This window comes from Anser brachyrhynchus (assembly GCF_964034855.1).
Source record: "Anser brachyrhynchus genome assembly, chromosome: 10".
In the NCBI taxonomy this organism is placed as follows: domain Eukaryota; kingdom Metazoa; phylum Chordata; class Aves; order Anseriformes; family Anatidae; genus Anser; species Anser brachyrhynchus.
In genome coordinates this window covers 17317525-17344810 of record NC_137705.1, presented here as the reverse complement: position 1 = coordinate 17344810, position 27286 = coordinate 17317525, and the positions used below count along the sequence as shown (strand labels likewise).

Sequence of the window (27286 nt, the reverse complement as noted above, 5' to 3'; positions counted from 1 at the left end):
CCCCCCAAAAAACAAACAAACAAGCAAACATTTCAGCACTGTGTTCTTCGCACAAGTGTCTTGCAGTCACGGGGAACAGACCCCATCTGTCACAGGTACCTACAGCATAACAGGCATGTGCTGAAGCAGGCTTTAATTAGCTTTGTTTTGCTTCCAAGGCTTCTGCTGCAAAGCTCTTGCTAGCTATAAGGCTTTCGTCCCCCCAGCTCTCTCCTGGTGGAAGAGGGCTCTTGATGCGGGTGCAGAAGCTGGAGGGAGAAGGTCCTGGAAGCCCACTTCTTCTCTTGGTTGGGGCCTCCCTAACCCCATGAAACCTCCTCCCAAGCCTGCGCCCTTCAAGGCAAGCAAATGGCGTCTACAAGCAGTCCAGAAAACAGCCAGGGCCACCTCCGGGGTGAGCACAGGACCTGCAGAAGGTCCAGGGATACCGGGGGCAGAAGGAGCAGCTTCTCCACAATGCATCAGCTCCTCTGGGTGGGCACAACACCGGCGTGGGAGTGAGAGGTTAATTCCCACTCTTGCAAGGACAAGTCAGAGGATGCAAATGAAAAACGTAGTGCTCCCTGGCTAAGTGGAGATAAATGAAAGACTTCCCCCCTTGAGAGACGTTCCCTGTGACACACTAATGTCTGAATTAAGTTAATTAAAGAGGCCGTATGAAAGCTGCGAGCCTTCTAATATGAGGAATCCCCGGGATGCTCTGCAGCTATGCAAATATTAACGTATAGCACAGGATAACCAGGTCTGCTTGCAGAAGATTTCCCCAAGAAAAGCAAAGCACGGGGCCAAAAAGAACCAGAGCGTTCTCCAACTCTGCTCCATCTTCCGTCCCTGGGTCTCCAAAGCTCCTTCCCACACCCTACAGAAGCGGTCACACATCAGCTCCAAGCTCTTCTCACTCTGCCATGCCCACTGCTTGCTGAGCTCCCGTGCCCCAAACCCTGTCACTTCTGCTCACCCTGTCCGCCCTCCAGGCCCTCAGCAGTGTGACCACGTGCAAGGGGTGCTGCCTGCTGCCCAAACCACCACCCGACGTGAGCCACCCCAACCGCATCCTCCCCATTTAGCTACATCGCAAGGGGCTGTTACAGCCACTGATATTTATTAGACTTTATAACTTCTTGTGGTTTTGCGATCACTGTTCTGAGCCACAAACTGAAGATGTGCAGAACTCCTCACATTATTTTTGCGTTCTTGTCCCTCGGCGTTTTTCCCCGCTGCGCTATTTCAGGAGAGTGGCTCCTGAACTCCCATCAGCTTTGCGTGCTATCCCCATCAGCTCTGATTAAGGGAGAACCAATCCTTTCTATTCAGGTTCTCTCTCCCCCACAAAGTTCCCAGTATCTAAGAAATGCAAATCTTCCCTCTCTGCGTAATCTTCTTATCCACACTTTAAGACCCTAGGGCTAGGTAGAAAGTGGGGAAAGAGCAGATCTCCACCGTGCAGAAGCGCTCCCTGACACCAGGAGGTCCCCCAGTCTCCTGATGGCCACAAAAGCAGAGTATGGGTCAGGGACAAGCCACCAGGACAGTCCTGAGCCCAGAGGCTTGGGAACAATGGGATAATTGAAGCTTTTTCCACTTAAACCTGGTTCATGTGCATGCCTACAAGCTCACTTGCATGTGTACATGCATACAATCAATGGTGCTTTGCAACCAAGACAGGAAAAAAAAAGTGTTCCAATCAGACAGAAGTGACCAGACAGTTACCAGTGTTTCAGCGAGCACATGCTGTGGAATACCGAGGAGAAAACTCGAGGGGATACAGCGGTGTGGTGGGCTCCCCGTGTGAATGTCTGAGACGTGACTTCACGTGGGGCTACCGCACTGCCTGGCCAGCCTCTCTGCGACGTGTGGCCTATGCAGATCAAAGACAATTGAAAGGATCCTGGAAGAGTGAAGGTTGGTAACCCAACCCCTGAAAGTCTTGATTTGGCGGAGTACTGGGTGATTAAGACTCAAACATATGAAATGATGGGCGACTCAGGTGGCTTGCATCACCTTCCTCTGCGTGCTAACCTTCTTGCCCGCCGACCAACCACGGAGGAGTGGAAGATGCACAGGAAACATGACAGAAACAGAGGCAGGAATATGGAAAGAAGTTTTCCTACTACTTCTACATTAGTGCCAACAGTCAGGGTAAGCAGCAAAACGAAACACCCATCAAGGAGAAGAGGAAAACCTAAAAAGATCGAAAACTCAAGGTCCAGCTCCCATCGCTGGAATGCTGAAGTCACCATTACGCTCTGAAATACCAAGAAGCAAAGTTATGCTTCCGTGAACAGCCTTGGACTGGCTGTGCAGAGCATGCTAGTCTCCTTCAGCTGACGAAATTTGACTGCAGAAATACTGAAAAATTCGAAGAAAATTGGAGTGCAAAATGATGATTCTGAAACAGAACCAATCCCTCAATAGGGAGTGAACGAGGCTGGCTAGAAGGGAAGGCGACTGCTGTGCAAAAAAAAAAAAAAAAGGCACAATTGGAAATATAAAATCAAAAATTATCAGAGCTCAGCACACCAGTATCAACTGATGGAAACAAGAAGCTGTGAAGTACGTAAACCGTATGAAAACACAGGAACTTCATGAAAAAGTCTGTTGGGGAGCAGCAGAAAAGATTTATCACGTGCATCATGGACAGAGGCTACCCGAGGAAGGACACAGGTCCATTACTGGATGCAGAAGGTAACGCTGCTAATGAGAAAGATATGGTGGAAGTGCAATAATTACTGCTGGTAAACATTTGGAAAGAAGCAGGATAATACTCATCTCAAGGATGAAGCATTTCCAACTTATTAGCAATTGAGACGAACATTCAACAACATCTACCAGCGCTAAGGATATTTAAATTTGGCAGATCTGAATAATTTTGCATCCAAAAGATCTGAGAGAGCTAAGAAAACTGCTGCATGCTGATGTTAAAGTGCACTGAGGGAATTTTATAAGACTGCATGTCTTCTGCTTAAACACCAAGCCAGCAAGGGTATGACCTGAACAGGCCAGCCAGCCATCTAAGACAGAAAGATGACACTGGAGTCATGCAGCAGAGAACTGAAGGGCAAGCATATATGCCAGTCAACGTGGTTTTAGGGAAAATAGGTCATGGAAAGCAAACCTGATTTTATTCTCTGCTAAGAATGCAGATTTGGTATTAGTAATGAATGGAAGCAATATACATGATGTCCAAAAGGTGTTTTAACCTCATAATAAGTGACATGCTGACAAAAAAAAAAAGCCCTATAAAATACTGAATATGCTAAATGGATTTCAGAGTAGTTACCTGGCAGACCTGGAGGACAACAAGGGCTTACTACTGCTTAGGTGCCTCTCTAGTAGGGTCCTGATCTCACTGTGGCAATATCACCACATCACAGAGTTCGGTATAGCAATAAATATGGATGCAGCCGAGTCTCTGCTTCCTGCAAACCCGAGCTGGCTCCATGCGGTGGCACGAAGCTGGAGGTGGGAATATGGAGGTGGCTCAGCCTCTGCTTCCAGCACCAAGGGAGCCGTTCCAGAACCGTGAACGGTTCAACACCGACATTTAAAAAACATTAGTACAACTCTGCAAAAGATATAGACCGGATCTGTAAAAGCAATTTTAGGAGAAAATGTCTGAAATGAGAGAATTAAAGAGGTTGATCTTTTTAGTTTATCAAAGAGAAGATTAAGAAGTGACTTGATTACGACAGAGCTGCACATTCAGAGGAAACAATATCAGGTACTAAAAGGTTCTTAATTAGGCATAAAAAGGCATAAAAAGAACTAATGACTGGAAATGGAAGCCAAATATATTAAGCATCATTTTTAACAGCAGATGTTTCTAGCCATTAAAGCAAATTATACACATGCTGTTGGGCTCGGTACAAGGCTCATGGAGGTAAAACTTATAAGGCCTTTCATCTCTAGGGGATTTAGTGCCCAAACTCATCTCGCCAGCTTTGAAAGTTTGAACCACCCAGTGCGACGGGATGCACGGGGGGGCCAAATCCTGACCCTCTGCAGGTGGGCTCGGTACAGGAGAGCGGTGCTTTGCAGAGGTACACAGGGAGGGCCAACATGCAGCCCTGTGTACTGCGGTTCACCAGTCCCTCTAGAACAACACCCAGGAAGCCGCCCAACTAAAAGCGACTTGATACGAAACGATGATGGAGATGGCTTGTTGAGCTCGTGGGACTTCCGCCGTTATTCTACCACCACCTCTTTTAGGCAGTTATGCGGAGACGGCCTGCCCCCTGGATCTGTTAGCAGGAGAGGCTGGCGATGCGCAGGTTGTTTGGATCTCCTGAGGCAAGACAACACGGCTGTGAAGGCCTCCTAAGCACAGTGCTCGGCCTTCGCAGTAGGCAAGAGCTTTAAAGTGAGCTGCAAACAGAAAGGCTTCAAGCAAATGCCCATGATCTCTTTGAGCCAAAATTTAGGACCATAATGAAGAATAATTCCATCTTTACCACAGATTGGCTATTCGGGACCGTTTGGAGGTGATGCAGAAGGCTGTCCTACTGGACAAGCGGACGAGGACAGGAGAGCATTAGATGACTATTTGAGATTTGGGAGACTTGGTGGCTCCTGACCAGCTCTGCCCATTTACACCTCCCCGCAGCCACAGCTCTCCATACAGGAGGCCATCGGGCACGTCAGGAGCACAGTTACTTGTCTGAAAGGGTTATTTTAGGCTGGCACCAGCAGCTTCCACGTGATCTCAAGGAAGAGGTCCCATGCCGGTTGGCCACTTTGAACAGGACAGGGAGAGACACAGCCTGCCCTCCTTTCCTGGCATGAGAAAGCTGCGTGCGCAGCCAGCTGAAAAACGGGACAAGTTCATTGTCAAGCAAAGGAAAGGAACGTGGGTTTGCTCCAAGTTGTCCAAAATGTGTATTTAACATTCTACAAATTTGGAAATCCTGGAAAAACGCATTTGAGAACCACAAGACAGCAAGCCTCTGGAAGGAGTTTTCCAACTCCAGGCCTCCAGGAGCCCCAGCTCACAAAGCCGACCCCCAGCAGATGTGCCCGAAGACCATGGTCCCATCTCCCTCACCACCTTTCCTGGGCACCAGAACCTCCAGAGCCAGGGTGGTATAAAAATAGCCAAAGCTGTAATTTGGTAACGAAGGTACTGCGTTAATCGCCCTGAGGGGAGGCTCAGTGCCAGGGATCACTGACTGGGTGAAGAAGGGGTTCATCAATGGGTGCTACTGGCTGTCCCGGAGGAACACTGCAGCATCCCAGCCTCTTCCTGGAGCTGAAGAGCTGCCAGGGACATGCCTTGAGTGTCCTCACACGCCTTCAGCTCATCAGCTTAGCCTGCAGCTGAAGAACCACCATCTAAAGAAATCAGCGAGTCAGCGAAACGTCCCTTCCTTGCAATGCCTCCCGGATCAGCTCTGGAGGAGCTCTCCGGGGGCACGTCTTACATTTTGTAGCATCGCACCAAAATCTGCCAGAGCTATGCGCCGTGCAATTAAAGGAACAGCCTGATCCAAGAGAACAGGCAACACTACACGACAGCCTCCAGCTGGGGGGGGGAGCAGCAAGCTACGGCAGGGGGCTGGGGGTGCTGCAGGGCAGGCAGAAGGTGGGAATTGCAGGGGGAGAGCAGGGAAAGCTCAGCAAAGCCTGGAAGAGCTCCTGACAAGCGAGAAAAGCTAATGGTACCACACAGAGAAGGCTTCCCGCACCATCTCAGGCTGGCTGGTGGAGAGCACAACAAATACAAATATATACATTGTTCTGAAGATTTTGCCCATTTCTCCTGTAGCAGCACAGGGACAGCTTACCCCAGAGCTCACCTATTCACAGCAGGGCAAGCAGCTCTCGCTGTTTGGATCGGTGCACAACCTGCACACAAGTGAGACAAGAGCCCTGCAAAACACCCCCTGGGAGGCTGCAACGTGGAGCACCAGCCAGGGTCCCACCTAGGGGAGCAGGCACGAAGGAGAAGAGAGCAGCAGGGGACAAGGTCTCTGCAGGCTCCCCTGCAGCATGGCTGGAGCCGATGGCTGTCCCAGCGTGGCCTCAAGATGGGCCAAAACGCATGCCAGCTCCACGCCAGTACACACAGGGACGTGGGCTGAAGTTTCCTGGTCAAGATGTAAAGCATGCTTGCACAAGGACGCAGCGCTCCGGAAGGACCGTGCAATTAGGGGTGTTCAGGCACTTAACTGGCAAGGGGATCAGTCAGCGAGGCACTTCTGAAAACAGCCACCTTATGCTCAGCTTTCTCTTCAAAGATATCAAAACAAATAAAATCCACTCCTCGGCACTTCTGTCCAGAAGGGGAAGCCACAGAAGCCCTCGGTAATCATTGTGCTAGCGCTTGCCAGGAAATAATCAACCCGTGCTGGCGAGCAGGAACAAACCCCCAAAACTCATCTCCTTCACTGCAAACAACAGATGGGAAATTGCATTTGTCCAGAGAACCAAGCTGCAGAGTAAGACAGCGCCATTTCACCCTATTAGTCATTTATTAACCAATTTTCCCCTAAGAAAGCCTCTTTCTCTAGTTAGCACCCCCCAAACTAACTGAGAGCGAGTCTTCTCCCGCTGCTTTCAAAACGACCAGGAACCACAAACGGGTGCCATCTCTTCTGCGCACAGCAGAGGAAAAGGCAGCAGAGTGCACGCAATGTGCTCCTGCGGGGAGATTGCTGCCGGGATACAGGCAGGGCAGGAAAAAGGCTGCTGGAGACGCCTTGCATGTGTGCATCACAGCGCACCCCTCTGTCCCCGGGGCGGCCGCCCCTGCCACCCCCTGCCCGTGCACAACAGGATCTGCACGCCCTCCTTCCACACACCGCACAAAATTAAGCAAACATAAATTAAAAATAAAAAACATCACCGAACAGCTTTGCAACTAACCTTGGCCTGCCGTCACAGGCAGGGTGGTACTCCCCCTGCCAGGTCCCCATCGCCAGTGCGCTGAGGGAGCCGCTGCCTCCTGGGTGAAGGCAAGAAACCCATGCCCCGTGCGGGGTTAACGGGTGGCAGAGCCCTTTCTGTAGCCAGACCCTACACTCCGATCCTGCCGGGGTGCCCCCAGCCTCTCCTCCCTGGTCACGGGGCCCCCATCACAGCACGATGCTGCCCAGCCCTGCAGCCTGCAGTGCCACGGCCCTGGGCAAAGGGACAAGTCCTTCCACTTCATTAGCGAATGTTTCTTGTGCGATTTGCTGCCTCACTAGCTCCTGTTTAGACAGCCTTTGTTCTCCTTCTGTGGGAGCACATGAAAGGTTCGGACGCACAGATGTGCTCGGAGGACGCTTTCCTCCACACGTGGTCACGGGGAGCTGCGCAGAGCTTTCCCCCCAGGGTTTCACCTCGTGAGCTTGCAGCATGGACGTGCTTTAAGTGCAGCTCCAAGCCCCGCAGCTGCAGGGCCTCGACACGAGCCCTCGCGCTCCTGGGAAGCCTAATGGATTGCTTTGCCTCATTTTGCTGCTGCTCCGGTACCCTGCGGCGAGGCATCCCAACATCGGGAGCCTCTGGGGCCTTGAGACTTCTTTGACTTCTACAGAACTAAAATAGCAACCTAGGAAGAGCGAGGGGCCTGGTGTCAGTGCCCAGAACAGCGGTTTCCCTGGGCACGAAGGGGAAAGCTGGCAGCCGAGCCCATGGCAGCACGATTCCCCCCTGTCGCAACGCACAGGGGTTGCTCTCGTTACGCAGCCTGAAAGCAGATTAACTTAAAAGCAGCCCGCTTTCCTGTCGGTAGTGCGGAACAAACCCTCATTCATTTGCTGCACGGCTCCGCGTGGCTGCTCCGAGCAGGCCCTGTTGCAGCCTTGCCACGAGTTTTTGGTTCCTCTGGGGATGCTCCTCAACAAGCACAGCACCTGGAGGCCGCACCTGCAGTGCAGGGAACGAACCCAATGAGCCTGAGTACTTCAAGGTCCTTTTAGGCGTCAAGTTTTGCCCCGTCTACAGATGTCACACAATTGATTTTGCTGTTTTGCTCATTACAAACCGGGTGGGACATAATTTTTTAAAATGATACAGATAATCCTGGGTGCTGACATAAATAGTACAAAATATTTTCAGAGAGAGCCACAGAACAGCCATTTCTGCCTCCCATCCTCTCCAGACTGAAGCAGCCAAGTTATGCCTCGTTTGTCCCGGTCCAATGCACTTTTTTTTTTTTGGAGAAAACCGACTGGAATGAACAGCTTGGGCAAGGGAACAAACTGGAGTGGACCAATGCAGCAAAGCAGAATGCATTCTGTCTTTTTATTGCTATGGATTAAATATGTAACGGATGCTCTTGCAGAATGTAAGGCCTGAAGACAGACTAGCCGTTGCACAACCTTTTTACATACCTAAACAGAGTTAATTACTCAATTATTCCAGATAAACCTAAGTTCCCTGCCATGAATAATTCTCAATCTAGCCAGCCACAGGACTGGTGAGGCACAGATCTATGGCCGTAGCAAAGAAGATGCGAGCTGATGCAATGGCCCTGAGACACCCCAAAGCTGCCATGACCTGACCTTCGTTAAGAAGTCCTGACGCAACCGTCACCCTGCAAGAGTTCCTCAGGGTAGGGGATGACTTGGGGTGAAAACGTTCATCCCACAACTCAAATTTAAAAAAAAAAAAAAAAAATGCAACTCCTGCTATTAAGCACTGGCCAAAGGAGCAACAGCATGAGCTGCCCCCAGCTGAAATCACTCACACTGAAAATCACCAAAATTGCCTGAAATCACTCCCACAGCCTGTGCCATTGTTTGGATTTTCGTGCTGCTCAGCAGATGCAGGTATCGAACAAAGCAGACAGCCACAGAGCGAGGCAGGACCGGGTCACGTCCCCTCCTGCCCCCGCTGCATGTCCCTGGGTGCCAAATTCGGTCCTTACACTTCCCAGCAGTCGTGGGTTTACTGGGTGGGCACTAGAAGGGGGAATATCGGGGCTTTAGCTTAACCATCCTGACTGTTAGCGAGCAGTCCCAACACGTTAACCTAAAACTTCCTTGCAGTTTAAGTCTGCTACTTGCTGTCCCCTTCCCCAGAGGACAGAACTGCAGCCTGGGACTGGCGGTTCCCTGCTGGGTGCATTTGTCTGGAGGAGCCATCCATGCACCAAGGCCACGAGGCAGTGACGGGCACCTCCTCGCTGCAGAACGGGGTCCTGGTGTCTCCAGGGCATCCCCTTAGGCACAGCTCATGGCCACGTGTGCCTCCAGGTCCTGCTTCCAGTGGGAACAGCCTTTCTACAGCAGGGTTGCTATTCCTGTCCCAACGTACCCAGACACAGTGTGCTAGTGATCACCTGCTAAGTAAAAACCACACCATTTCTAACACAAAAATCTGCAAAGAATTAGAAGTGAACAGATTCCTGTAAAGCCACGCCGCTGTTAATTGTATTTTCCTAGCTGTTAAATACTCCTCTAAAAAGGGGGTGCTTAACTGCAAGCCTGTCTACAACAGCAATCACCCTTTCTTCAAGGAAAAAAAAATACTAACACATGCAAATGCAAAGCAAGATTAAAACGGGTCTTTCAAATCAAGATTTTTTTTTTTTTGCGTGCCATGGAGGTCTAAATCAAAAGACCCCAAAAAGTTGCACAAACTCTTCATCAGAAAGCACCCTGCTATGTCCTACTAGCTTTGTTCTGCTCAGAGGACAGGCCAAGTCCTTGGTTACAGAACCAGAAACTTCTACAGAAGAGAAAAATGTAAAATAAAAATTGCTCAGTTAAAAAAATTATACCCCGGAAGCAAAACTTTCCTCTTTCTGGTCACTCTTCTCCCACTGCTTCAGGGTGGGTGCCCAGCAGAGCCAGCCTGGACCACGGCCCTCAGCACCGGCACGTTGTGTCCTCTCATTTGGGAGGAGAGCAGAGAGCTGCTCCAGCTGGGGGTCCTGCAGACGGCATGCAGGAGCTGAGAGGAACCAGCATCCAACAGAAGCTCAAATTAACTTGTCAGGACAAGAGGAAAAAAGAAAAAAAAGCTTCCCTTACTTGCTGATTTCTGATGAAAACATCGCACCTGTGACAGCCACCTCCAGACAGCTGTCCCTTCTTCTGCCAGTGCAGTGCTGTAAAGGTGCGCAGGACCAATGACCTATATGTTTCCTACTCCAGCCCAAGAGCTCAGTGCAGCACCTTTGGGTGCTAAACACGCTCAGCGCCTCCATCAGCACTGCCACCATGGCCAGAACGGGCACGGGACTGGTGTATACCTTGTGCAAGCTGAGCACTGTGTCCGTTCCGACTAAACGGAGATAAAGACGAGCAAACTGCATCGACCCAGCTGACTTCATCCCCCCTTTGATTTGCTCCAAGCTCCAAATGCCAACGAGGAACCACTTCTGGAGAGAAACACCAAGTGCTGTCCCAGTACCACAGCTTCGAGCAGAGTTAGCTTGGGTTTAAGCACCAGCTGTCGGGGCTCTGATCCGCAGCGTGCTTTTCAGACGTGACGGCAACAGCAAGCACTGCTCTCTGCATCCTCCAGCGCTGCCCCACCGCCGTGCGCCCCAGCCTCCAGCCCGGCGGCACGGGAGCTGCGGGGACAGCGAGCGGCCGGACCCAGGCTGCAAACGAGGGACGGAGCGGTGAGGGGGAAGCAGCAGCATGGAGAGCATTTTGCACCCAAACCAACGCCGCCTTCCATGTGCCCGCCTGTTCGGGCACCGTCGCCTCCCGGTGCTTTGTGCAGCGAGGAAGTGGCGGCAGAGCAGGGGGACACGGATGGTGGCTGGAGGAGGCGGGGGCTCCGAGTGATGGTGCTGGAGACCTTCCGAGGGCACCTCCTTCAAAACCCTCGGATCCCGGGACTTGTCACCGGGGACATGCTCCCAGCACCTGCACAGAGGGTCACTTCAACGCGACCCCAGCCTCAACTAGAATTTAACACCCAGGGTTACCTATGGAAAACAATACTTCAGAAGTGCCTGCAGATCTTTCTTCCTAACTCAATAGGACAATAAGCATTGTCTGCTGAGAGCAAGTAACGGCATCCCAGAAGCCACTCAGAAGACAGATGGCAGCAGCGGCGTGCCGGTTTGGTGGTATTTTTCAAAGAGCTCTCAAATACAAAAGCCACAATCATATCATCTGGAAAATTAATATGGCAGGTCAGAACATAAGATAGAGTTTGTAAAACCGAATTTCAGCGCATTAGCTGCTCCTGTGTTTGCATGCCAAGCTCCACCAAGCACCAGGGATAGCTGCTTTTCCCCAGGCCTGACAGGCTTTGCAGCAGGGAGAGCACGCGCTGCTCATCGTGGGCAGAACGGATGCAGGCGTGCTCACGGACAAGCCTCTCCCCACAATAAGCGTGTTTATGATTGCTGAGGAATCCAGAGACTCAGGTAATTCAACTCTTTGCCAGGTCCCCAGGGTACCTTGTCACAGAGCACTAGTTTTTAGCAAGACCTTCCCACTGGACCCGTGCTGTATCTGCTGGGCGCCACGCTCTGCTCAAGACCTTTACAGCACAGTGCAGCACCTTCCTGGAGGGCAGGAGCAACGTGAGGTGTCCCCAAGGACAGAAAGACCTGGTGGCATGCCGGAGAGTGCAGGAGGGACCGAGCAGAACAGATGCGTGGACCACAGCCGTGCTTATGCTGGTTTGGGAGGAGCTATGGCCCCGAGGAGCTGCAGCCACATCTCCTCCCAGCCCTGCTTGCGGCAGTTCAGCACCTGCAGCTCCCCCTTCCCATGTCTTCATGCACTGGTGTACTGTACCAGGCAAAAGCCTATTAAACCAACACCCCCCTGGGTGCTCCCGTTTGTTAGCACCAAGCCCAGCCACGGCCCCACGCTGCAGAGCGGCGCAGCCAACCTCTTGCAGTGATATACGTGCACACCTGTAGGTTTGCATCCTTTCCAGGGGACATTTGCTGAGCCCACACATCTTGCAAAGCTGGGTTCCGTGCAACGACAAGCTCTTTTGCTCTTTGGGGACAGGGCTTCAAATAGCTGCTTGCTTGCGGCAATTAAACGGGAAGAGCGCTGCCGCCGACTCCGAGAGCAGGCTGTGCTGTGACTGATGCAAACGCCGTCTGTAGCGCTCTGATAAGGACAGCGGATGATTCACAATAATCCAGACTTTGCTAAACACATGAGCCCAAGCCTTTGTGCTTCTCCTTCCTTGTACCAGGAATGCAGTGTGTCACGCTCAGCAGAGGGGCGCGGGGCACCAAAACTCCCTTCCCGCAGGACCGATGCGTGCGCCTGTCCCCTTCCAGCCTCCCCTGGCAGCAAGGAGCCGGCCGGCCCAGCCCCAGGGCTGCAGGCAGGAGGACGAGCAGGCAGCTGGAGGGAGCAGAAGGTCAGCACTGGGCCTGCTTCCCATCCTGGGGGAGTTCCAACAGATATTTCGTGCCCAAATTAAGCCCACCGGTGCTGGGTGCTGCCTCGCCTTCGCGCTCCAGCACCCAGCCACGCACCTGGAACTGGCTCTGGGGTGCCTGGGAAGATGCCCGGGGGTGTCACAGGCAGAAACGAGCTCCCGGAGCCAGCAGAGCGCTGCCTTCCCCCAGCACCCACCCCCGGCTGTCGTAGCGCCGTGCTGCATCCCTGCCTTAACTCGTTTCGACACACATTTAATCCCACAGACCTGCTGCGTGGTCTATTCCGATCCCATTAAGACCACATTTCCCTCTCTACATTTTCCTACTGAGCCATTGCAACAACTTCGCTTTGATTTCCCTCAGAGAAAAAAAAGCCAAGCCAACGCACAGCATATTTACAAGGCGAACCAAATCCAGAGCTGAAAAAAATCCCACCCTTCGGCTGTCCTCGATCAAAAGGTTTGCAGTCTAGATAAGACTGCGTTTCAATCAGAGCTCAATTAACCAGTTTTCGTAGTCCAATTAGCACCACACCCCTCCGGTAAGCGCTGCCCAGGGGCAAAGCCTCACGTTATGTCTCCGAGGCTGGAGGCAAGAGCCACGAGCAAGGCTCCGTGAGCTTAAATTCCAGCTGCGAGGAACACCTCGGCAGGCGCGACCTGCTGTTGTGATGCCTGCAGACACCTTGCTGCTAGCACAGGGCTATTTTCGGAAATTCCTAATGCTTTCACGCTACCTAAATCCACTTTTAGCCTGTAAGCACCAAAATGCAGCCGTGCCCCAGCAAGAGGTGGGGGGGTGGTTAGGAAGAAGCAAGCTCGGAAAACCAAGCCGGGTTTCTGGTGTGAGGAGCCCACACGGCTCTATAAATAACGACGGCCATCGGCTAAAATTCAGGTCAAAAGAGATGCTGCTGGGCAGCACCCGACACCCTCAGTGCTGGCGGAAGCCCCGGCAGCAGGAGTTAGGTGGGCTGCAGCTCCTCCTGCGACTGGTCTCATCCCGCACAGGGACATCCCGGGAGAACAGGAAGAAAAATAAAAACAAAAAAAAAACACACAGCAAAGCTTGAAAAGCCGGGGGAGCTGCTGGCGCTGCCCCTAGCAGCACCCTCTCTGCTGTGCAGAATGCAGCTGCCCATCGTCCCGCTGGGTTTCTCCTTACAAAGCCCAGTGAAGGAGGGAAGCACGTCCCCAGGCAGCTTCCCTTTCCTTTTAACGCCAAAGGGGTACGCTGGGACCTGCTGTCGGCTCGTCGGAAGCGGCACCATGAGCAACGCCAGCCCCATTAGTCACCGGCCACCGGTTGGCCAAGCTGCTCGTGGCATTTTCTTTGAGTGGATTTCTCATTATTGGAACCGTCTATGCAGAGAGGAGCGAGAGGCAGAACACGGGAAGGAACAGCCACGATTACTCATGAGCTTTTTTTTGTTGGCTCCGGCTTGGACGGCAATCCATCGAGCAGGCACCGCGCGCGCCGCTGCAGACAGCCCGCAGAAGCCCCTGCTCAGCCTGCAGCAGTGGCTGCAGAGGCAAACAAGTCATTTATATTTAGAAAGCCTCAGCAAGTGCAAGTCTGCCGCTCTCCAGCTTCAGACCAGCTGCTCTATTCAGTGCTAGCTGCCCCAATAAAAAAAGGGAGAGCAAAAATAAATAAATAAAAAGTGCAGCTAGGAGGTGACGGCAGCACCTCACTGCGACGCTGCAGACACGGGATGAAGTGGGGACTGGCATGCTCGGCGCACAGATAAGGGGATTAAGAGGTGAAGGTCATCAGCAAGGAAGGGAATACGTGCACACAACCTGTTGGTCCAGGGAGAGAGATTCAGGAGTCCTATCAATATTTTCACACCAAAAAAAAAAAAAAAAGCATTATTCCCTGCAATCCCATTCAGAGCTGGCTGAAGCGGTGCGAAAGCAAACAGCCTACTCAGGATCAAGCTAGCGTGTCTCTCCTTCTACCCAACCTGACCCAGTGGAAAATTTCTCCTGGATCTGCAAAGCAACAGCAACGACAGATTGATTTTTCTGGCTTTTCCTTCTTCGTGATGTAGCTACTTCAGAAGCCATCCCAAAACGCGGGACTTGACCCAGCGCCGTGTGCCTTGCCAGCTGCAGGGCGCGATGCCACCACGCCCGCACGCTGGAGGCAGCACCGTTTGGGCACGACGGCACCTTCACCTGCCAAAAAAAACGCCGGGTGCAGCAATCGGCTTTAGGAAGAGCAGCACACGAGCACCTTGACGATTCCTGTGGCTTTCAGCCTTCATTTTCTTTCTTTGTGAAGCGATTAGCTGAACCAACACAGCTGCTGCCTCCTCCCAGCACAGGCAGCTCGGGAGCCACCGAGAGCTTCTCCTCCGCGGCTGGAAGCCAGCCGCCGCGCTCCTCGTCCTCCTGACCAGAGCTGGGGTTTGACAAAGGAAGAAATCTGGTGAAGGCCACGCATGTATAAACATGCTCCTTTCGCTCAGGGGGAAAAAAAAAAATAATCAAAATCTACTGAGTGCATTTGAATACTTCTGAAACTGCGTCTGATGAACACGATTTTAAACTGAAAAAAAGCACAACAGAAACATAAGGAAGAATGCAAAGATTCCCTACGATCCTAAAACAGTCCCAAGCAAACCTATTAGATGTGAGCATCATTTCAACACAAATTAAAGCACGTATTGTAATGCTGTGCCACTGCTCTTGATTAAAATCAAAACCTGTTTTTTAAAAAAAAACAACAAACAACTATCATTTAGGATGGGGAGGAAATGAATTAAAAGCAACCTAAAAAATAAAATTAAGACAATACTGAAGAAATTCATTTCCCAAATTAGCAATGTGTTATGACACTTCAAACCCCACAAGGAGCAGATAGGATGCCTGCCTCCTCATTATACCAAACAGAGCAAATCCAATCAGATGAACATGCTGCAGGATCAGGCAGAAGTCAAAAGGAACAGCATTACAAAGCATAAGATGGAGAAAAAAGATTTTCTAAACCTATTGTACTAGCTTGAAACCCAGCTATTCGCTCGCAGAGGAGATGGCAGCAGTACCAGGGCGGTCCTGCAGAACAGCCTGACAAAAAAAATAAATCCTCAAAGCCAGAGGAAAATTAGGAAAAGTTTCAACGAGAAATTAAAAAATCCTAGCAGAGCATTAGGACTGCAAGGCTGCACTATTTCATACATGGGAGTACGAGTAAACTGATAAATTTTACCACATTATTTCGTTACTTCTTCACATTTCACTTCCAGTCTTTAACGACGCTCTAGTAGCTCCCTGCTTCAAATTTCCCCAGGCTTAAAATAACCACCTAGGGAAGAGCACTGACCTTCAGAAAAATTAGTGAATGAATGGGAAAACTCGCACACCAGCACGCGACAGAATTGAGAACTACGACAGCAGTTATTTTGAGCAAGAATCTGATTATCTGCATGTAAAACTCCAAGCGACACAGAGAGGGGACAGGAACGTCTGCTTCCCCAGCCCCGCGAGACAAGATGAGCTGATGCTCAAAGAAACTCAAAGACAACAAACAAGAAACCAAACAGGGATATCTTTGCTCAGCAAGCAGGCAGCTCGAGACACGCCGCTGCAAGACGCCAAGAGGCCAGCTGCTCAGTAACGATATAAACGCATGACTTGCCTTTAAAATAAAATGATCATCAAGCCATATGAAAAAAATAATGAAATAAAAGTGTTTTCAAAAAAACTTGCATCCTTTGGAGCATAAAGTATCACCTAATTGCAGGGTTCAGGTGTTTTGCTAGGGGTACAGCGAGCCCTTGTCTGAGACATCTGCTTTAGAAGTGACAGGATGGAGCCTGACAGACTGCAGCTCCCACACACTAACCCTGCTGTTATTTCTTTACGTGAGGGCATACATGTATTTGATATATATTAAGAGACATGCCAAGCTTATACAAACACCTTATTTCAAGACCTTGTGGCTCCCACAAGGGTTTCAGAAACCGCTACCCGTGGCTGCATCACGCCAAGCGAGCGGCGGAGCTCTCATCTCACCATACTTGTGGTTTCTGGCAGGCCACAGATTGTGCAGAAGAGGATGTACTGCGTAAAACAGTTTTTGTTGTCTTGGTTTCGGTTTTCTTAGAAAATTTGACATTTCTGATGATTTAGTCCTGCTTATGAGCCTTGAAAGCAGAAAGAGAAGTTAGAAGGATGTATCTACCCCAGCCAGACTAGAGATGTGAACTATTCCCTTGAAAACGTATTTACTTGTAAGCAAACACAACTGGAAAATATAACCACAGGAAATCACATCATTAGAAATGATCACATCACCGTGCACCAACCTTGCTGCACCTGCAGGGCTTAAGGGATCAGACTGGATATAGGAAGAAGTTTTGTACCGAGGACAGGCAAGCCGTGCAGCAGGCTCAGTCGCCATCCTTGGAAGTGTTTGAGACCCAACCAGATAAAACCCTGAGCTACCTCACTCGATCTCTGCTTTGAGCAGAAGTCGGATGAGATGACCTCTGGAGGTGAGGGATGCTCAGGAGCTGCTGCAATGACCCACCCTGGGGAGGGCTCCCGGCTCCCCAGTACCACCAAGCTCCTGGTGCCCACCTCGAGCTGCGTGGTAGAGGGTACACATGGCACTGACCCCAAAATCTCAGACAACAGCAGTGGTTTTAGCAGAGGTATGGATTTCAGAGCTGCTCCAGGCAAACGGCTACACCTGTCCATGTCCCATCCCTGTGCCGAAACACCCTGGCTTGCCTCTGGCTCGCTCTGTTCTCTGTGGCTTTTCCCCAAATCCCTGCATTATGGAAAGGATCTTCAAAAGTTGCCTGGATGTGGTCCTGGGCAACCTGCTCTGGGTATCCCTGCTTGATAGGGGACAGGGGGTAGGATCAGATGGACCCAGAGGTCCCCACCAGCCTCAGCCATTCTGCAACTGCGATAACTTGACTCCTATCACCAAGGGATACAGCAGCCGTGTAAACCTGCAAGCTGCCTCCCTTTCGCCCTTTTCAATGCCACCAGATTGCTGCAGACACCTTTCTGTGTCATTGTGTGATAGCAGCAGAAGTAATAATGGAAGTAAGGAAAGCAAGTGACCCCAGGCCGCAGCTGCTGTCCCCCCAGCAGCCAGTCCCTTGAAGAGGACGACAAAGCAAACACCTCTGCTGGACAACCCTTGGGTTGTGCTAATTGTGGTGAAGCTCTTGGGGCACCCGCAATGGGAATCCTGCAACCTCTATGGAGCCTTCTGCTGGGATCTGAGACCTTATCACGATCTCCATGAGATAAATGCATCTTTACAACAGTAAAAAACAACACTCAGCTGATAAACACTGGCCACTGAGGATGAGGAAGCCAGAACCAGTCCACTCACCCCAAAACCACCATCCCCCGTGGTGACTGTGACATTCAACGCCCCAGGACTGCCAACTGCTGCTCTCGTCACCTCCTACTGTTGAGCCCCACGAGGTCAGGGCAACTTCAAGCGTACGGCCTCCTCTCAGCCACACACCTCAGGTCCCACCAAGAAGCCCCAGCCAGAGACTGAACCTCAGCACTAGGCTGGCCCTTCCCTTTAACTGCCTTAACTCCCCCACTCCTCGTTACAGCTCACCTTACTGCAACTACCCACTGACCGGCCAGCAGAGAATTGCCCAACAGCAATGCCTCTAACGCTTCGCAGCTGCCAAAAGCAAAGGTGCAATTTCTTGGAGGAAGGAAACCACGACTGCCACGCTCCCTCACAGCCCACAAAGCTTCAACCACGCGCTTAAAAAACCTGGACAGCAGGGTTGGGGTGAGAGAGACATTACCTCGGTGAGATGCGGGTTGGGGTTGAAGCCGCACTGGTTGCAGACCTTGCTGTGACACTGGGTGCAGGCATTGTAGTTGGGCTGGCTGGGGGCAGAGGTGAGCTCCGTCGTCTTGCAGATGGGGCAGAGGGTGCTGCTGGGCAGGGGCGCGATCTGGGGCAGCGAGTAGGGCGAGGTGGGGGTGCTGCCCCGCTCGGGCGACGCGGAGGGCGACCGCCCCGCTCTCTGGCCCCGTGCATCCACCTGGAGCATCCTCCGCTGTCCCTCCGCCTGCCCGCGGCCGCGCATCTCCCGGGGGCTTTCCGAGCCCGGTGCCAGCGAGGGGATCGCAGACCGCTGTCCCGCCGCCTGGTCCAGCTGCTCCGGTCTCCTCGGCGTGCTGAAATGCCAGCAAAACACACATCTGTGAGGCAAGGTTCAGTGACTTCTGTGATCCCAGCCAACATACTCATCACCTTCCCCCAAGCACCCTCTCCTTCCCCAAAGTCCCGGCTCAGCTGATGGAGGCAGAGCAAAACCTTTTTGCAAACGAGGTAAATTGCTCAGGCCGGCAGAAGGATGCGCTTTATCTTACAAAACAGAGCACGATTTGAACTTTCCCTTACGCAACCGAGCGGCGACGCAATTGAATTACTCTGCGTACTCGGAGCTGAACGCTGGGCAGAAAGTTGCACAGAAGATGCCCGTGGGCAGCCTGGCGGCTCGGTGCCCGGCCAGCCGCGGGCTCCCTGCAAGCACCCCCAGCAGGAACTGGTAACCCCCAGGTCTGCAGACCCCAGGGTGGCCGAAGCACGCTAAGCCACCCCCTCACAACCCACACTTTGGAGCCTTTTAAGACTGAAAAGAGACTTATCTACGGAAGAACGCCACCCGCGGAAGGCCGAGCCCTGAGAAAAGCAGCAGCGGGACGCTCAGGGAGCTGTGTCTGTAGCAACCCCTCCCTTACACCTCCCTTCCCCAGAAGACATGGGAGTTTTAACTGCTAGGAGCAGCGCTCGTGGTACTCCCAAGGACAGCACTTAAAGAGCTTAATGGCTCTGCGCTGGCGCCCAGCCTCCCCCCGTCGGGCAGCCCAGGTGCCGGATTTAACCCGTGCCAGGGCACGGCCCTGTGCCCTGCACACCCCAACCCCTGCCTTCCTGCGCTGCTCGGAGCCCAGACTGCTTTGCTTTCAAGAATGCCTCTGCGATGGGAGTTTATGTAATTATTCTGCTGCCTAAAAGCCCTGGAATCTGGTGTACGTGCTTACCGATAACGCCCACAAATATTTCTCAAGAAGGCAGAAGCCTTGGTGCCCTTCCTACCCGTCATCTGCAGCTGTTAAGGAAAAATATTACCCAGAATCTGAAATGTAATAAATTTACAATTTATCCACGTGGGGTCTGACCTTATGAGGGTTTAAAAAGGGAACTTAAATGCATAAAACTAATGAAATTCAAAGTCCATGTTGCCACAGTAATAGGAACCCAGATGAAAATAAATATTAAAACAGCACTTTGGGAATTTGCAGGCTGAAATCCCATTCTTGCAAGGAGGAACCACGCAATAAAGCAAGGCAATAAGGGAGGAACTGAGCTGCTCCAGACGGAAGAGTAAAGAGTGGCACTTGCACGCCGTGCTGGGTTTCGGCTGGGTCAGTTCCTGATCCAGGAAGGTGAGTGGAAACGGTGCAGTTATGCGGTTATCACCCCATTTTGCAGCTGGCGCTAGCAGCACTCACAGCCTGCCTAATTTAGCTCGAGTGCCTTTCTCATCAAAACAGAAAGTGCCGGCCTGGCTCCCCTTCTCCATCCAGGTGCAAGGAGGTGCGGGCAGCGGCACCAGCACCATGACCCCCCCAGAATGTACAATCACCCCAGGCAGGTGGGGCCCCCTGTGCTGCAGGCTGGGCTCTCACCTGTGCCAGCCAACGTGCCCATGATGTTTTAGGACCAAAAGGGAGTCGCCTGGTCCGTCAGATACGGCTCCTAAATGCGGGGTCAAAATAACTGTAAGCCTGGGAATATTAACCTGGAACCAGCACAGCTGGTGTTTATAGGGTCTGAACCAAAGGGCAGGCCTTCAAGACCACCAAGTCCCACCACCCGCCTGACCCACCGAGTCCCGTCACCAAAGCACGGCCCTTATTCACTCGCAGAACGGCATGCACCTGAGAAGCTACCTGGCCACATCCATGCTGCCTTGCTCAAACCCTTCTACCCCGCCACCACCTCCAGGGGTCCAGCCCGAGGCAGGGCACCTCTCCTGGGCAGATGCCTGCTCCCACCGAGTGCCCCGGGAAGACAGGCAGCGTGTTTGTGCCGAGCCAGACGCACTCGTCGCGGCTCTCGCTAGGGTGCTGCGGTGGCTGCACGCCCTGTACCCACCTGGACCCAGCCCTGTTGTCACATCAAGCCACGGCTCGGTCGCTTTGCTCCACGCGGCCTTCCTTATCGCTGATAAAAGCATCAACTAGCATCAGGCTGCTAACCGGTTCCAAAGGAAGCCCCCTCCAGTGCTGCTCACAAGAAATTGCATTGAGGTGCCTCAGTAAGGCAGGATTTCACCCATTTGATGGGGGCTGTTTGGATTTTGCACAACCCTAATTGTTTAATCAGAGCACCGGGCAAAGCCAAACGTCTCTGCAGACTCCAAACATTCATCATCACTTTTACTTTTATCAAGAGTTATAATTTTGTCTAGGAAAAAAAATATCAAGTGCCTTTGGCTGGGCTCATTAAGAATGATACCACCGAGGTTTCCATTTATTACACTGCCCACTAATGAGTTATCAATAGGAGGTCAGACGAGCGGTTCTGTTAATTCACCTTGCCAGAGCCCCCCTGCCTGTCGGGGAGGAAAGTGGGCAGGGGGAGCACCATCGGGATCACGAAGAGCACAATGAAAAGCTGGGGGCAGAACGGCTCTCCACAAACCCCGTTCAGTGATGTAAGATGTCACAGCGCCTCTGATTTATTTTTTTTAATCTGTCTGTTTTTTCCCCTCAGTAAAAATGTCAGCTTTTCATTGAAATAACAGGAATTGGGAAGACTTTGAAAATAAAGCACTATTTACAGCCAAAACAAATGTTAGACTTTCAGTGTGCTGGTTAAAGTTCAATTTCATAAAAAAATGATTTGCCGTAAGCCCAACTTCTGACAGCACGGCAGTTTCTGTGAAGAGATGTCATCAGCTTTAGGAAAAGATGAAAACAACACGATAAAATAGCACTGGATTGCCATCCCTTCCCATTAAATCGGTACAGCCTTCTTGTCTGGGAATTCCTAGCTTTAAGCCGAAGGGAATTGGTCTAATTTAACTCAAGTAGGTTCATTGCAGCCACTAAATTTTTGCAGACGAGACCCAGGCCTGAAACCAGCATCCCAAGGTGTATCAAGGGGTCCTTTGTCACACAACTTTGCCACCGCTGCCAGCAGCTTTGCTGTACGACTGTGCACTAATGACATTACAGAAAATGGACACCCGCGGCTGTTAACTCAGTCTGGCTGCGGCGTCTTACGTGGGAAGCTCGAGAGAGAAGAGCAGCAGCTCTCCCCTAACCTCAGCCCCTACCTGCCACTGCACCCAGGTGCCTCCTGCCCTGCTCACCCCACACAGACTGGGCACCAGCTCCCACCTCCACAGCAGCGCTCCTGTCCGCTGGGGGCACGGCTCCGAAGCACCGGGTATGTCTGTGGAAGAGATCTCCCAGCTTCAGATCCGCCCCGACGATGAGCGAGCGGGGACGAGCAAGTCTCCTGTGCTAGCAGAAAAAAAAGAGGGAACCCGAATGACTGTTTCCCTCCACTAAAACCAAGGTGATGAGAAGAAAAACCCAGAGAAGGCATGAGAGGGGAAAGGTGCAGATGCTTCCAGCCAAAAGATGGAGGCTTGGTTAACAATCAGGAACTGGAGCTGCTCTGCTACGAGCACAGATTTGACCTACTTGGTTTGACTGAAACCTGATGTGAGCACTCACGTGACTGATTTTAAGAATGGGTGAATAGAACCTATTTAGGAAAGAAGAGGTAGCTGAACAAGAGGGGAATTGCACTCTAGGTGAAATGGCGCCGGTTTTGAGTTGCCTGTGACTTAGAGAAAAATAATTTCTAGTGCCTATGGTTCAGCACAGGAATCGCGTAGGATAATACCAAATTTTAGTTGGTATATACTACCTATTACCACGTCAGACCAGTACATAGGGCATGCAACCTTCAATAGGTAAACAGAAGAAGAACTGCCTGACACGGAGGGCCTACAGCTTGGGCTTTATGCACCAAAAATCTCACACTAGCACTGCTGAAACATCTGCAGAGCTCAGGAATATTGCTGTCGACAGCTTCACGGCTCTGAAGGCTCTACGTCTGACACGGGGAGCTCTGGACTAGACTCTGCTTGGACAAAAAAAAAAAAGGCAGTTATAGAATTAAAAATCAGCACCACCTTAAATACAGCTGCCCCTGGCTCAATTACACTTATGTCCACACCCGATGAAGTCCATGCTGGAACTGTGTATGATGGAGGGTTTAAAACCAGTGAATGCCACAAAACAATTCTGCTCCAGAGAGGTCGGGGAAAAAGACTGCAGAAGAGAAGACATGAAACGGTGACTGGGAACTGTCAGAAGGGATTTTATTAGATGCTAACACAAGCACTCTTGTGAAAGGTCACGGTGTTTAATGAATTACTTTCGTGAGCAGTGGAAAAACCCAGTTCTCCTGCAGCTTCGTGCTCCAGGGCTGCTCAGTCCCTGTCAAGTAAGATGCAACTTCTGCCAGGCACCCTTCCTGGGACTGAGCACCACTGACGTGCCTCTCCCCGTGCTTAAGAACATGCTCTAGCTCCTGCGCAAGGATTCCCTTCACTGGGGCAATCATTTGGGCCCCCCCAAACGCCTACCTTCATAGCCCATACAGGGACACCCCATCCCTGTGTGACCCCAGCCTAACACACCGGCCCAGAGACCTTCCCCGGGGGAGCTGCGTTTGCTCGGCATCAAGGAGATCCTGCCCGCTCCGTGGCAGCACAAAACCACGTGAGCATCGTCCAGAGAGCAGAAGCTACTCTGGGACACGATGCTTAATTCGCTCTGCAGCACAACAGAGGCAGCAGAGCTAGCGCTGAGCACCAGGAGGACGTGCAGCCGGAGCCCTGGAGGCATTCAAGAGATGCACGGATGTGGCACCAAGGGACGTGGTTTAGTGGTGAGACTCGGTGGGCCAAGCTGGTGGTTGGACTTGGTGATTTTGAAGGCCTTTCCCAACCCGGACAGTTCTGGGATTCTTCCAGTGCAGCCAGCAGGTCAGCTTTCTGCTCGTCCTGCTCCGGGGATGCTGCAGGCCTGGCGGTAAAGCAAGCTGCTGCCCGTGGAGCTTCTCTGTTCATTGCAGGATTTGGAAGGTCTACAAGAAACGACGATGAGCCCTGCTGCAAAGCAAGGTGCGGTCCTGTTACCCACACAAGGGAGAATACAGAGAAGGGGTGGCAGAAAGGGGTACGCTGTCCCCAGAAGTCACAGCGAGGTGCCAGCTAACAGCCACCCCATCCGTCCGATTCCTACCTGCCCACTCAGTGTTTCGTCTCCATACCCCTCCTGGGTCCAACTGATTCCTGCAACCAAGTCATTCGTGCATTATAAAAAACATATAATTTATAAAGGGTGGGGGCAGCCTTGAAAAAACCGTGGCTGCCAGAAGTGGCGAGCATGGTGGGCAGAGCACACATCCAAGCAGCACCTCGCCCCTCCGCCCCCACCCGCTTGCTCGGCTTACATTTCCCAGCTCAGGTCCCACGAGAAAACCCAAGACCTTTGTCCCAGCACAGCTACCAGCACGCATTAACGTACCCTGTCAATGAAGTGCCAGCAAAGCCAGCAGCTGAACCGTGGCACGTAACTAAGGAATTTTTATGGCACATGGTTTACGATAGCTTATCTTGTAAATCTGCAATTACACGATTCCCCCTCTCGAGTCTCTCTGATTTTAACAGCAGCCACGTGAGCTACTGTGGGGGTGTCGGCTGGTCCCGACGGCAGGGCAGCATCCAACTTCAGCACCAAAACTGCCACCAGGGACTTGCAGTGACAGTGACCAGGTCAGACACAGCTTCAGTCTATTCCCAGGAGGGAAAAAACAAATACACAACTACTACAGGATTTAGATTTAGAGACGGTGAGAAAGCTTGTTAAAAAGAAGTTAGAGGCAGCAGCTGAAAGGGCTAGAAAGGAAAGTTTCCGTGGCTAAGAAGGTTACAGGAGCAAAAAACAAACCTTCAAAAAACAAAAGCTTTATCTTCGTGAGGAAAAATCCAAAAAAGAACAAATTCTGGCAAACTGCATTTAAAACGCTAATAAAACATAGAGAGAAGCCCTTGAGAAACAACTTGCGAACTGGGCCAAAAAAACGGAGAATGTCTAAAACTTCAGAAACTGGAAATCTGCCAGAGAACCTATAAAGCCAAAAGATGATTGAGATGCAATAGAAATATTCAGGGAACACAAGAATGAAAGAGAAAATAAATCCAATCTTTGCAATGCTGTTTGCTAAGGAGAAATTTAAGGGCGTTCCTGCACCAGAACTGTTTTATATACAGGGTTAGTCTGAAAAACTGCCTCAAGAAAAGTGTCAGTAGGGGAAATGTTAGGACAAAAATCAATAAAATGAATAATAACAAATCACTGGGGCTCGGCAGAACGCACCTACGAGTTCTTCAGGAAATCAAATACAGAACTGCTGAACTACCAGCGTGCTGCACAACCTCTCGCTTAAATCGCTGCCAGCATCAGAGAAGTGGGAAGTGCTGAACACGCCATCCATCTTCCAAAAGGGCTCGGCGAGACCTGCGGCAGCGCAATCCAGCAGGACGGCTGCTTGCACCAGCCAGGCAGATCAAACCGCAATACGGGACCGGATCGGGAGGCAAGTGGAGGAACAGCCTCAATGGCAATCAACAAGCTCTCATAAATTCTCATCTCACAGATCTAGAGGATATTGGTGGGGAAGTCAAGGCACAAATGAGATGGACAGCTTGAGAAAGGCCCTTCTGCTTGCAGACAGCTTTTGGCAAAGTCAAAGGATCTTACGAAGAAAGAAGGAAAAAAAGGAAGTAAAACATGGTCAAACAAGAGGAAAGAGTCTTGTGGATTAACAGCTGAACAAGACCTAGGAAGCTGAGCACGGAGGTAAATGGTCAGGTTTTGGCAGCTGGTGATATCGGGTGGGATAAATGGGGTATGCTCAGAAACGCTCTGGGAAGGAGGCAAACAACGAAGGGACACGTTTGCTGATCTACACAAATTTATTCAGAGTATTCAAAGATGAGACTGAATGCCAAAAGCTTCAGAAGGCTCTTCCTGAACTTGATGTCTCGTAACAGCGTGACAGGTGACATCCAAGGTCAGGAAATGCAGAGCAACGCACACAAGATGAGCCAGCCATAACCATGCACAGCAACGGGCTCCGAACGAGGTACTGCCGCTCTGGAAAGAGTTCTTAGAGCTGTTTTGGACAGTTCTCAGAAAATGTCAATTTAATGCTCATCAACAAATATAGAATGTTCTCAAAAAAAAAAATAATACACAATTAAGTTATTTTGGGAAAATCACATTCTGGAAACCAATTCAAACAGAAGAGCAGAGGCAGCCTGCCTGTTCCCTTGACTTGCTGCTGCCTTTTCCCCCCCCCCGGAGAGCGGCACAGAAGTCTGTTTTTGCAAGGCTCCCTTTTGAGCTTCAGGCTCAGTGCAGTCAAGGACCTGGAGGGGTTTCTGCAGCTCTCGGCCTGCCGTGGGGAAGTGCCCCAACGGAGATAGAGGCTCGCTGCTGCCGGGCACTGAGGGACCTGGCCGGGGGTCTGGCTTCACCCGGACCGCGTTCACGGTCCCTTCCACAGCACCCACAGCTCCCCCTGCTCCTGCGGCCCCCCTGGCAGCAGCGGGTTCGTATCCTGTCACTCAGAAGCCAGGAAGGCTGCAGGGACCTTTTTTGGATGAGTTCCACCCGTGCTCCAAAATTAAAAGCTGCTGCAAAAAATGTATCATTATCCATCTCCATGACAGCTCGAGTCAACTGAGCTGAGCTCGGCATGAGAAACAACATTCATTTCAGGCACAAAAAATAGGAAGATCCATCAGGAAGAGAAGCACTCCTAAAAAAAGAGGCAGTAATGACTTACCAGAAAGAAACCAATGTAGATTTTGAGAGAAAGGAAAGAAAACCTTATTAAAACAGCCCCGGTGCCTCCGATACAAGAGGAAATGAGGATGGCGTGCTGCGGGGAGGCGGACAGCTCCAGGTAGCTGCAGCAAGCCCCAGCCTGAGAGCCCGACTGCTGGCCTCCTCCTCCGTGCCCAGGCAAACAAAGTGCTATACCCAACATTTCTGTGTGTGCCTCTGTGAAACCCGCCCCCCCCGCACCATCCCGCAGCTGTGTCTTTGCACCTTGCAGCATCTTCTCCGTCACGGAACCGCCCCCCTGACTTTTCCCTATGCTGTCCAGGTCCTCAGCCAGCCTTGGTTGCCTCAGGGTACCAGGAGAGCTGACGCCTCTCGTGTGGAGGAGCCATCCGGAGAAGAGAGCGTTTGGGCACCAGCCTGAGCAGGCAGGGATCGCGCCGTGCCCCCCACGACGTGCTACAGGGTGCTTGGCAAAGCTGCCGGCAAGCTGCAGGCGCAGGGCTCTTTGCTCACCTCAGGGCAGCGCTGCCTGGAGGCCTCAACTGGAAGCCCAGCCACCAGCAGCAAACCCAGCTCAGAATGAATAAACGTTTGTGTGTGCAAATGTGGTATTTATAGTAGGAAAGAAAGCAAAACTAAAGGATAGTACGCTAGCTATGCCGCTAAGAGACACCATCAACTTCAGTATTTCAAGCCGTTCAGTTTAAAGGCACTTCTGAAACCAGAGTCTGAAGCTCCCCTGCCAAAACCTTTACAGGATCAAAGAAAAACATCACGTACCCAGGTTTCGCAGGCTCTTTGAGATGCTTTGTCCCCGCACGCACCTCAGACCAGGCCATCTGTCCCCAAAGGGACAGCCTCACCTGCCCATTGCATGCAACCATCCCCACGGCCCTCCTGGACAGCCACCAGCCCTGCAGGAAGGGAAGCAGGTAAAACTCCAGGCTAAGGAGTTTGCTCACTGAGCGAACTGGATTCAGATGCAGCCGTTTTATTACTACACAAAGCAGCTATTTGACTTTGTTTCCATGTTTCGAAG

The 27286-nt window shown here is 51.5% G+C and overlaps 1 protein-coding gene across 9 annotated transcripts in view; it reads right to left on the bottom strand.

Moving 5' to 3' along the window:
- The window catches only part of BSN (bassoon presynaptic cytomatrix protein), a 75105-nt gene that overhangs the window by 39606 nt on the left and 8213 nt on the right, over positions 1–27286 (bottom strand). For 7 of the 9 annotated variants that reach the window (XM_080606590.1, XM_080606591.1, XM_080606592.1 and 4 more), the window contains exon 2: positions 18096–18474. In XM_080606590.1, coding sequence (XP_080462716.1) covers positions 18096–18474 — 379 coding nt within the window. The other 2 variants (XM_080606595.1, XM_080606596.1) reach the window with 2 other exon arrangements.